Here is a 12,631-nt window from a genome sequence, read left to right on the forward strand (position 1 = left end):
GCTGGCTATGTCAGACAGCAGGGGCTGCCACCAAGCCCTCTTGCTGTGGTGTGGTAGAAGATACCACCGGTCCAGGTCTCAGCAGTGCCAAGAGAAGAGGACCTAGCCTGGCCCCACTTGGGTAACCTGCAGTGAGAGACCTCCGCAACCCTCCCAGGAACAGCTGCTTTCCATGGGTTCACCCCAAGAGGCAACTGGGCTTATCTGAGGAGACCACAAACCCCACTGCGGAGTCAAGAGAGAACCACAGTGTGAAACAGTCAAGTCCCAGACCAGGCACGGCTTTGCAGGCCTTGCTCCAGCGTTAGGTGTGATCAGACCTAGGGGAGCTCTGCAGCTGGCCTTGCAGACTCATTTGTTTAGATGGTAAAAAGCTGTGGTGTGCATTGCTCCCTGCTTGGGTCAGCACCGGAGTCACCTAACAACGCACAGCCCTGTTTTCCACCTCCTCTGCTTCTTCCCACCACCCGGACAAGCAAGGAAAGAGAGAGAAGACACTGACCGGTGGCTTGCACGTTGACGATGGTGCCCTGAGAACGCTTGCGGGTCATGGCGTACCACGACTTGTCCGGGTCCTGGATCCACTCAGCCGCCTCGCAGTAGAACTCGCCTTGATCTGACGGGTGGAGGTTGTAGATGGTGAGCTTCGAGGTGGTCTCGCCCACCTTGTCCAAGCGGACGTCCCCTGTGGCCTGCCGCTGGGCGTAGGAGCCCCCGGCCCGCAGGACGAAATCGCGGCTGAGGGAGATGACCTCCACGGGCGCCTCGCCGCCTCGCTGCCGGTACCAGGCGATGGAGACGTGGCTGTGCTGGGCCGTGCTCTTGGACACCTCGCACTTCAGCTCCAGGGAGTCGCGCTCCACCTTGTGCAGCGTCTGCGGGACCGCGGTCACTCGCAGCGAGTCGGGGATCACTGCAGCGGAGGGGGACGGAGAAGCACAGCGTTAGGGTTAGGAACGCCGAGATGCTGACCCAGGAGAGGGGCCACAGCCTGGATACGTTAAAGGAGAGCTGGGGGAGAGGTCTCTTTTTACAGTTGTAATTAATCATGAGGATTAGCAAAGGCCTGCCAGCTCATAACTAGCCCCAAATAAAAAGACAATCATCCCCAAATACCTGCAGTCCATGAGTGACAGCAGAAAAGACCACACAGCTGGATTTACAGCGAACAGCCACTAAAATTAGGATGAAAAAAACCCTGCAGCACCACAGATTTGCTTAATTTTAGCGAGTATCTCAATTGTAGCAGGAGGTCCCGCTACTAGAAGGCAGGCTTTCTTAAAAAGAGCTATTTATAAATTTTGCTGTCTCAAGAAACATCATATGGAGAGGATACGGCAAGCCTCCTTTCCAAGTCTGCAGACAAGGCAGCGCCAGTGAACCTGTTAATGCCCACGGTTTCACCATGCACCAGCGGAATATAATTAACACATCTCAGCTCAGTTTCATTGACAACACTGGAGGATCTGACAAAATTGGTTACGTTGCCAAAAGCTGCATCTGTTTCATTCAGGCACTGCTACAGAAAGCAATCAGTTGCCCTGAGGACAACCGCTGGCATTATTTATGGCAGGAAATTCAAAGCAGGAGAGAGAGAAGAAGAAAGCCACAGGATGGAGTAAATGAAAGGGAATTTTTTCTCGTCCAGCTCAGCCCAGAGCATTTGCTTTGACCAAGCATGCTCTAACCAGGGAATTTACTGTCCCAGCAGGGAAAATACCTGGTAAGACTCATTTACGGCCATTGCCCTCATCCCCGCAGCCATGTCTCCTCCTGCCTCCCATCCCCTCATCCTCCTCACCCAGGCTCCCCACTCCCTGCCCGCGGGCAGCAATAGCCTCTGGCCACGCCATCCCGTGCCAGCCAGGAGCTGCCTCGCTTCTCCTCTCCCCTCTTCCCTCCGACTCCAAGCAAAGCAGTGATCGCAGCTGGCAGCTGAACTCCCCAGCTCACCACGCCTGCACGAGGAGATTTAAATTTCTCATTTCAAACCTTTCCAAATGATTTCCAGAGCGGTGCAGCTCCCTTCTCTTTGCCCTCCAGTCATAGGCTCTCGTAACTTTATTTTTACATCGGGTAGGTAAATTAAACCCGATCACCATCTTGCTGGAGTTACTTTCCCACTGAGCTGCTTCAAAGGCAGAGCTGCCTGCTACACACACCAGCCTCCCTTCGCCGGTACGCGGGGTGAAGGCAGCACTCTGGGAAGAAAGCCTGCCCATCCTCCTTCCCGCAGCCAGTCTGAGAGCCCTGCAAGGCACGGAGCCGCCCGCTCCCTGGGACGACAAGAGGAAGCCTGTCCCAGCACGGGCCCCGTGCACAGCCCGCGGCAGCGGCTGCCCGGGAAAGCAAAGCACGGCTCCCACGGTGGGACGGGAAGAGTGTAGGGCCACGGCCGTGTCTCGCTTGCCACCCCATTCCCCGAGCTGCTTACAGGCTGACACAGGCACCGTTTCGCCAACTGGACTTCGTATTTCCAGGTCATAACCTGGAGGGAGGGTTAGCATCTTCCACACCACAGCTATTGCAAAACGCATTCCTGGAGAAAAATCCGGAGGTGGTGGCGTGCTGAAGGCTGTAATTTGACTATGATAATGCCCAACACACTGTGTTGCACTCCTTGTGCTCTTTTGGTTGAAAAAAATCCAACCATATCCTCCCCGTTAGATGAATCAGTATGGCCTTTGGGGTTCACACAGCCTTGAGACTGTAATCTTGAACCAGCCTGGCGTGGGGATGCTCTCGGCAGGCTGCCTTCACAGCCAGGAGGACCCGCTCCCACCCTTGCCCTCTCTGTCTTGCCCAGCTCCTGCTCCCTTCTCCCCTCTATCCAGCATGCCACCCAGGAGCCTGTATCATGCTTCCCCCCAACCCCAGCCTGGCCTCCCCCTTGCTCCCAGCTGGCAGGTCGACGGAGAGAGAAAGGCAGCATTTCCTACTAGCCTCTGAGCCGCCAGCTGCTGCAGGAGGGGTGCTCGCAGCCCCCAAGCTTTAAGAGCTTCTGAAATATTAAACGTCAATATTGCCACTAGAGGGTGTCAGGGGCCCAGCCAGGGACAGTCCAAGTGTCCTGCTGCCACGAGGAGGAGGAGGAGGAAGGAAGGAGCAGGAGGTGCTCCCCTCTCCCCTAGTGCATGCAGCTCCAGCCAAACCCACCTCGGATACAGACACCTCAGTAACGTGCAAGCGAGGAGCACCCGGTGAGCTACACAGAAGTATTTACAGATTGGGAACTAAGGTGTTAACTTTAGGATAAGGAACCGGCTTACGTTCACCTGGAGCAGGGACTGGAGATCCCTGGCCTGGACTGGGTACGCAGCTCAAGCTCTCCAACATGCTTTCCTCCAAGCCCCCAGGACCAGCCCCATTTCCACATGAACTCTACCTCACATGGACATAGACGACCCAGGTGTCCCCTTTCCCTAGGCTGGCTCTGGTTTGTTCTTAGGTATCCAAAACGCCAATCACCCCCGAGGAGTAGGACTGCAAAGCCGTTACATGCTGGACACAAATCAGAAAGCTACCAACGTTTTGTGTACTCCCAGGCGAGGCAGCAAACCTGCCTGGGATACCATTTCCTTGTTAGGTGATGCACGAGGAGCAACAGGCTGGGAGCCAGAGCCCCGAGCTGGTAAAAATCACCACCGCAGTAGCCTTACCCTGCAGGCTCTTCTGGAGAAAAACAACTTACATAGGGTAGTCAGCACAGCTATGCACAGGGCCATCTCGAGGGCCAAGCAAAAACCCGCCAGCCTTTTCTTCCCTTGGGTTTCATTATTGCTTTTACCCTCCAATACGCTTTAGAGGCACTGCGTGGTGCTACCTTGTGTCCCCAACTGCCCACTTCCTACCGTCTGGATAGAGCTACGCTTGCCAAGTGTCAAGTGTGAACTATTTAGGAAGAACAAATACATGCACTCCCTACTCCTAGGGAGCTGCTTTTGGCTGAGAAATACTGCTCTGGATTTTAAAAAGAATTAGTGCAAGAGTTATGTTTCCATCTGCCCCATGACATCTTGCTGCCCCGCAGGGATCCCAGCTCAGTGCCACCAACCTCCTTCCCCGATGCCTCTGGTTGTGCTTGCAAGACAGAAGCAAGCTGCTCAAGATGAAGCACGGTGCCAACGCCACCACTTTGGAGGAAAGCACTGGCGGGCACCAAACGACAACACTAACAGGAATGTGAGCAGTGCTTTGTGATCAGCCCCGCATCAGGCACGATGCTGCTGCTGCCAACAGCGTAAGGAAGGATGGGGGTCCACCACCGGAGCTGCCCCGAGGCAAGAGGAGCAGCTGGAAGGGACCTGCCCTCGCCCAGCTGCAGCCCCCATCCTCACCCCTCCGCCGTGCTGCTGCTGCTTTCTATTCCTTATGGGATCCAAATACGTGTGCATACATGCGGCAGGAGGTGGTGATAAGGCTGAAAAGATACCTAGATGAGCAGCGGAATCCTCTCCAGCCCTCATTCCTGGCAATTAGCTGCACATGCCGATCCCTACCTGCTGCAGCACTCCGGGCACCTCCCACCTGAAATGCCTTCAGCACGAAGGAAAACACATGCTGGGCTATGCTGCAAAAGCAACAAAGACCCCCAAACATCACCTCCACAACGGGACAAAACCGAGCACATCATGCCGCTGATAATGTCCCCGACTTGCCTTAGTTTTAAATCCCGAAGAGAAACGGGCAGGGGCCTGGGGTGTACCTCAACTCCTGCATCACGCCGGAGAGAGGCGTGGGGACAAGGCAATGCCCCACGATTTGGAGAACAGAGCTCCTACAACAGCCAACCCAAAAGGTCAGCAGAGAGAAAGCAGCAAGACTTCCCAGTAACTGCTCCGGGTCCTGCAGCCCAGGGAGGGAAATGCTCTCCAAACTTCCCCTCTTCCTCACCGACCTGCACGTAACGACGGGTTTCTGGTACCACAGGGAAAACGCTAACAAGTGTTAAAAATCTGGTTGGGTAGGGGATTACTTTCCTTCGGTAAAGCCCAACCTGCACTGTCTTGTCTGAGACACAGGGATTGTCAAAGACGGCTTTAAAGGAAAGGCAGCTGAGAAGTACTGACGTTTTAACCATTTTTAAAAAGAAGTCATACACTTCTCTAAATTTGTCAGTGAATTCACTTCAGTCTCCCGACTGGGTGAACAGAGCTTGAGCTGTGGCCCAAAGAAAAGCAAGCGGAACACATTTTTAACCCCAGCGTAAACATTTAAGCCTTGTTTCAAACGCGAAGTCGAACTCTGAAGTCACTTCTGGTTGCTTCACAATCGAGAAATCCATGGCGAAGCGCTGCCCCACTTGCAGTTACACCACCACGGCACTCTGCGGGGCAACAAAGCCAAGCAGCACATCCTCGGCCTGCAGGCGGGCAGCTCTTTAAGAGGGCAGCCTGTTCCCGACCCAGCTGCTGCCAGCAGGCAGCGAGGGAACTGAAGAGTTAAGTAAGATGGCATGGCAGTTGTTTCACAGCAGCAGCAATAAATCCTCAGATTACAATAGTAGCCTTGTTTGTACGTTAATGACTGGCTGGAGTGATTACACCAACAGAAATGCATCTCTCAAAGCAACTGGACGAGTTCAGACAGCCAGTGGGAAAGGGCAGAGAAAAAAACAAAAGAAACAACAAGAAGTAGAAGAAAGGGGGAGAGAGAATCAGATAGAGGATGTGTAAACTCGAAGTTAGGTCAGCTTCCCATCTCAGGGCCTGAACTTCTCCTTTGTTGCCGCTGGGCCCGTTAGTCACACCCGCCCTGCCCCACGCGCCGGTCCACGCTACCCGTCACTCGCCCTCCTCCTGTGCCGTGGGAGCAGGACCCTGTTGCACAACCTGGTCCTGCTCTAGGACATGTCTCCGTGCCCGAGCCACCCCATCCGCACGCCCCACGTGCCACGCAGCCCCTCTGCTCCTGCCGAAGCTGAGGTGGGGCTCAGGGGAGGCTCCTGCCAGCGAGCTGCTTCGCCTCTCTACACCCACCCAGTCCCGCAGCACCCTGAGGAGCAGCTGGTTATTAGGACAGCTAATTTAAGTGGAGAAGTTCAAGTGGCCTCATTAAAAGGAAAAAAAAATATCACAAAATACACACAACCAAAGATCCCAAGAGCTGGGTATGTCGAAGGGTACAGAGAGCACAAGGCCTGCCTTCACCTCCCAGCCACAGCAGTGTTGGGAAACCTCTAATCCCTCACATATGCACACTTATTTTATTAAAACTTTTTTGCAATCTTGCTTCGTGGCTTTGCCTGTGCCCCCTGTCCCCCTGCGAGACCCAGCCCTGCAGGCAGCTGGGTGACAGCCGGCAGAGGCAGTTAGCTCCGGCAGTGAGTCAAGGTGAATCAGCTCCCAAATCCCTCTCTCTCCACCTGCCTCCCTCTTTTAGAAACTCACCTTTTTGAGGGTTTAGCACTCCCTCTGATCCCAAGCCCGAGAGCCACCGGTTAGCTCCCGCAGCTTAATGCAAGCCTAAGCCACCACAAATACGAGGGCAGAGCACATCATCACGTACCTCTTTCACCCAGGGTTAAGCTGATGTGTTTTACTTAACAACACTTGAGAGCTAAGAGCAGGGACGTGGGAATTTTCTGTGGCTCAGCTGGCACAGGGTAACCTGCTAAGCCCCAGCCTCCCCGACCCACAGAACAGACGGGGAGAACAAAAAATACCCAGCACGCATGGAGCCGAAGAGCTGACGCAGCCTGGGCTCCTCTGAAGCTGTGTAGGCAATGCTGTCTTAATGTTTTACACCTCAGAAGCCGCAGGTAAGAAATGATAGAAGTGGAAAGCTTAGAAAATCCTCTTTTCAGCAATTTTTTTAAAAGCCTTATTTTGTTCAGCCCAGCGTACTCGGGGCAGGCAATACAAACAGCTGCGCAGGGAGGGAGCCGTGCGGTATCATTTCAAAACAATCACAGCACATCTCAGGCCATATTCCCCGGGGGCTGTAATCACATTTGCGGTGTTTCAGGCAGGTGGGCCGTCCCTCCCCACAATCAATTTTCGAGGAGGATTCTCCTCTCTCTCTCCCCCAGCTGCGCGTGTAAGAGAAGGAGCAGCACTGGAGATAAGAGCGCGGAGCTGCTTGCAGAGATTAGTGTCTGCCTTTCAGGAGCCCGGCAGAGATCACACAGAAGGTCAAGGGGAGCTTGTTAAGAGCTGCGGTTCCTTCATTTAGGCAATCACAAAGGGTCTGAGTCCTACCAGGTTCCTTTCTCCCACCTGCCTCCTGGGACCCAGCCCGTCCCACGTGCTGCAAAGCACGGGATCAGAGTTTCTCATGCCCCTCTGGCCAGCCGCTCTCTGAGGTCGGCAGCAGCAATTTATTTTTCCCTTTGCTGGAAGATAACCCAGGCCAAGATGTACTTGGGAGAAGATTCCTGTGAGCATTTTTTAAATTAAGGACTCTCGAGGCTCCAAACTGAGAGTATGGATCCCTGTGCCACGTACCTAGTGCAGTCCTGAATGACTCCTACAATCCAACATGTTAACCATCAAAGCGGCACTGATCGGTGGAGGAGAGCACTTTGCATCATGCACAAGTCAGCAACACAGGTGGGCAAGCAGTGCTTGCTTCCAAAATGCTGGCCCTGGATCTCCTGCCCTGACCTATCCATCCCCTCTAAAACAGCCTTCCTACTGAACACACAAGCAGAGCATTTCAGTCCCCGCAAACAAAGCACCAAAGGAAGGACAGAATTAGGTTTTATTCTGTTTTACAGCCCTAATTTCCGTTCAGCCCTGGTCTGGGTCTTAAGTTCCCAAGGGAAGATGAAGTAAAAATGCTGGCTTTCTGCCGCATGGACGGGGAAGAAGAGATCAGAATCGCGTCTTCTTCATGCTTGTCTCTAAGCAGATTGCCGAGAGACACAGGGTGGCACATAAATAGAACAGAGAAAGTTTTGAAATCTGAGAACAAAAAAAACCCTGTACAAACTAACGGTAGAAATCTTTTCTAACGGTCCTGTTCCGAGTATGGGAATTGTTTATAACACTTTGCACAAACACACATCTTCACCAGACAGCAGGCCATCTACCGAGCCATAGGTCAGCGTGAGCTGGGGGATTTCTGGGAGCTGGAATGAAGGACGTTGGTTCTTCTGGATATTTCCAAGCTACCTTCTTCCAATGAGGTTTTGGCAGCCCCGAACTGTTATTTTGAAGCTAGCACCCCCATGATGAATGAAAGGCACGGTCTGGCTCTTGCAGGATGGAGTCCAAGCTCTCCAACCACGAGGAACACCTGCTCTCTTCCTGCACTAAAGGCTGCAGAAAACAGAACTGAGACAAGCAACACAAATTCAGTCAAATAGTGTCAGACTTCTGCCATCAAAAACAGGCTGCACAGATAAATCCAGGTAACGTCCACTACTGCAAATCCCTTTTCCCAAAGACTTTCTTTCTACTGTACTTCTATAATTTTGCCTCTTATACATGGGGCAATAGCAAGCTCTCCTCTTTAAGCTCTTCATGCTCCAAGCTTCTTCTAGTTTAGGTGGTGGTGATCTGGGGAACAGGGGATAAGGACAGGAAGACAGGACCCAAAGTGCTGTGCTTGGAAGCGCATTTTCAGACTGTGTAAAGCGTTCTCCTGCTCCAGTGTAGCAATCAACTACTCTGAAAAAGCTACTCAGGCACACACAGCCAGTTGACTTTATGCATGAGTGTGCTTGGCATCTTTATATTGAATTTTTTTTTAAATGTATTTGTTTTTATATTCATTGATCTGGGCATTTCAAAGCACCCAGTGCCCTTCCCTTCTCCCAGAATTCTGTTCACCTCTCTGGTTATCAACACGAAGACATCTGGCTACCACCGAGTTGCTCTCCCTGTAGAAGAGCACTGTCTGGAAGATTTGAGCAGCACCCCTCACAGCTACAGAAGGGGACACCACTTTTCCCTACAACCTGTGCTATGCTTGAAGGAGATGAAGACGACAGGCAGTGGGAAAGCTGCGAGCAAGAATCAGTTGACAGAAACAACGAAGTCTCTCTGTCATGAAGTTCTGCATCGCCCTGGCAAGGCACACAAAGAAATCCTTTTGCTCACCCCGTCTCAGGCAGTGGCTCCTAAACCAGGCAGGCAGAAACTCAATAGTTCCTGCTGTACAAATTATATATTCCAACTATTTTTGTGGCTTGTTGGTGTCTCATTTCACAAAGATCGAAGGTCCTGAATTCTGCCCTTAGTGAGCTTCCTCCCAGCTTGAGGCACGAGCCAGCAGCAAAGCCCTCCTTGCAGCTGCATCCTGCCTTGGCCCTTGGGCCACTCTTATGCGGACGACTGTCTGGGGGAAATTTCACTGCTGGGGAAGAGTAAAAGCTTCGTGCAACCCCAATGAACTCGCACTGACAGCAGACTTAGCCACAGAGCAGCCACCGGGTGGTCTTCCACAACAAATGCTAAATGCTGAAATGTAGCACCCATTGCAGAAAGAGGTGGACACTTCCTCCGGCTTTACAGTCACTGTCTGCTTCTCAACCCCATGCCAACCACAGAGCCCTGCTCATCAAGAGATCCCCATGAGGCGAGGAGTGCCACAGAAAGATGGCTTGCTCACAGCCAGCAGCACAGACACACAACTGATGATTATGGACAGAAGGCAAGCGTCTGGACATGTAGGTCTTCTAGAGGTCAGTACCCCAGATTTTCTAGGATATCCCAAATCCTTTGCAGTACAGAGCCAGAAGGCATTTTAAAATAAGCAGTCAGGAAATAAACTGCGCATCAAAATAAAGAAAATACGTTTTTGGCGCACCTATTATTAAACCAAAGGCACAGACTGTATCAAAGTAATGCATTGCAGCAAACAAACAAACGAAAAAAGCAGCAATGAAAATAAGTCAAGAATAAACTAGTAAATAGGAAGTTTCCACGATGTCTCCAGCACAGGATCAATACCACTGACTCCTGCAGAATCCAGGACTTTATTTATAGTGTTTCCAGCCTTCTGCTGGTGAAGCTACTCAGCGAGAGCCAAACACAGCTGACACACTGCTGTCCCCAGGTCTCCAGACAGCTCCATTTTTCCCCATCAGTGCTTGTTTCACCACCACATCACAGTGCAAAAGGCGCTGAAAGCTGTCAGCTTCCCAGCTGCTATTCACTACCCTGTAGGTAAATGGCAAAATGACCAGCACGAAGCATTTCACTTGCGTGGCTGCTTCCGTGCGTACCCTCAGCGGAGGCAGGCTGTGGAGTTTCACCAGCTGAGACACCAGCCCAGGAAGAGCAGCAGATGCTCCGCTGGCTGCTGCGTGCCCAGCGGGCTGGGGATGGCACACGGCAATGGAAACATCGCCAGCTCACATCAGCCTGAAGAGACTCTTGAACAGGAATAGGGAAAAGACAGGAGACTGCAGACTTCTCACCCCAGCAGTGCCCTTGGACAGTGTCTTCTTGTATCACTACCTTTTATAACTTTCTCTTGCTGGTAGATATCCTCAGGTTAACATCTTCCTACAGATACGCGAGCTTCAAGGAGACAGTAACAGGAAAGGTTTTCCTGTAAAGCTTCAGCCACCGATGTTTCCCATCCACCAGCGCTGCCTGATTTCCGCCTGAAGCTGAGCCTGCTCAGTGCCTGTTCACCCTCTCCAGCTCCAAGATAACAGCTTGTCTCACAAGCACCTGTAAAGTTTGAAAGCCCAAGATCTCTCGTGCAGATGCGCTATGGCATGCAAATAAAGAACATATTAGGAGCCTGATAAGATACACAGTCTTGCATCACCCTTGCTCTGTACTGTCTGGGGGGGAAGAACTTCTCACAACTGCCTGATCCAAGTGGCCTTTTTGCAAGCAAGGAGAACTGGAAATCAACACAGGTCGATATGGAGAATTATGATTGATTAGTCGATGCGAGCGATCACCTCATTGCTGAAAGCAGAGGACACCAATGGCAAATGGTCAGAGCAGATTAATTATTTAACTCATGGCAGGTGCACGGACCCACAACCCATTCAAATAGGTTTTCTCCTGCCACACAATGGGAGCTTGGCTGATCTTGCAGTTAGTACCACTCAGAGGCACAGGAGCCAGTTAGAGCACAGTCCCTGAGCAGAGCTTAGTACCTGGGAGGTGAGGTTTGCTGTTTGCAGTGCATGCTCTACAGGAGCGTCACCATTCTGCCCTGGCTGAACAAAACGAGAGCATGAAATGACAGTGTGAGCATGCCTGCCTGCCTCTCACCTAACTTTGGAAAGTGGCAGCTGCTTCGAGAGTGGCTAAAGCTCTCCAACAAACACTGAGGGATGGATAGCAGTCTCAGAATAAATTCTCACAGGTTTCATGAAATAGCTGGAGAAGCATAGTAGATACCCACCACACATAACTATTTCTCTGAGGAGGAGAAAGCAGTGGTTGTTCAAACCTCAGATACCAAGGAAGTAAGCTGGAAGACAAGCATGGGAATATCCCAATCAAGGAAAAGCAATGATTGCACTTTATTAGATACCTAGAAATTCAGCCACAGAGAAAAAAAAAAGCACACAGGAAATCAAGCTTCACTAGTGCCTCTACTCACATTTTTCTTCTTTCTTTTATAAAATAACTCTTACCAAAACTCAGCCCACTATCAGCCACTCTTACCAAAACTCAGCACACTATCCCGTCTAGATCTGGGGGAACCATTAATCCACTTAAAAACAAACAAAACCAAAACAAAACCAACAACAACAACACAAACAAACAAACAAAAACCACCCTACACCAAACGTAGACTCAAGAGCATTGTTTTGTGGCACAGCTAGGATACGTCCTCCTGCCTTGCCTATCGAAGTTTTGTTCCCTGTAAGGTAGACTTATAAAGTGTGGTAGTTTTATAGGCTATCATATTTCAAATCATGGCTAAATTCCTGTAAACACGACCTTCAGAAGGAAGAAGAAAATAGCTTTTGCCTGTTCCTTTTTCTGCTACACTAAAATAATAAGAAAGATTTATTTTTTCTTAATTATTCTGTACTTTTTCCAAAACCCTTGCTTGAGCACATTAGGTATTCAGGTCTCCTGTGCCCTGGCAGACTCCAGGGTGACCAAAGAGCTCGTGGTACCATGACAGCGCAGCAGGAAGAGTGGGGAAATCAATGAGGGAAGGAAGTTTCTGTTGGACTCTCAAAGCTCCCAAATCCTGCCTTTTTCCTATTTACAACACAGCTGAGAGAAAAAATCCTTGGAAAATACTTTCCATCTGCAGCCAGTTTGCATAGATGGGAAAAGGGCTCTCACCTGAGACTGCAGGCAGCTCAGCCAGGCTGGTGCTTCCAAATGCCACCATCCTACAGCAAAATGAATTACGCAGCACTGCTGCGCCCTACTTCCCCTAAAATAAACAAGCTGGGAAATGATCAGGAAAGACAAAAAATGACCCTTGTTTAAGAAAAATGTTCATTCTTCTAACCATCACTAAAAAAACAAAACACAACGTAAAAGAGACAGAAAGCCATTTCCCCTTAGAATCCATTACAAATTTATTTGAGTACTCGATCATCCCCAGACATCCTGGATCTATTAAGGACTGGTTTATGCCAGAAAAATCCATGCAAAGTGATTTCAGTTAAACTAATGCAGCCTCTGATACTTGCATGTTAAAATAGTTTTTACTGCAGACTTCAATCCATGCAGTTTACTTTGAGAACTTA

The 12,631-nt window shown here is 50.8% G+C and overlaps 1 protein-coding gene across 2 annotated transcripts in view; it reads right to left on the reverse strand.

Moving 5' to 3' along the window:
* Positions 1 to 12,631, reverse strand: part of IGSF3 (immunoglobulin superfamily member 3) — an 86,746-nt gene that overhangs the window by 31,672 nt on the left and 42,443 nt on the right. For both annotated transcript variants that reach the window (XM_080575795.1, XM_080575794.1), the window contains exon 3: positions 503 to 913. In XM_080575795.1, coding sequence (XP_080431921.1) covers positions 503 to 913 — 411 coding nt within the window. The remainder of the gene's footprint in view (positions 1 to 502; positions 914 to 12,631) is intronic.

The sequence above is a fragment of the Anser brachyrhynchus genome (genome assembly GCF_964034855.1).
Source record: "Anser brachyrhynchus genome assembly, chromosome: 1".
Classification (NCBI taxonomy): domain Eukaryota; kingdom Metazoa; phylum Chordata; class Aves; order Anseriformes; family Anatidae; genus Anser; species Anser brachyrhynchus.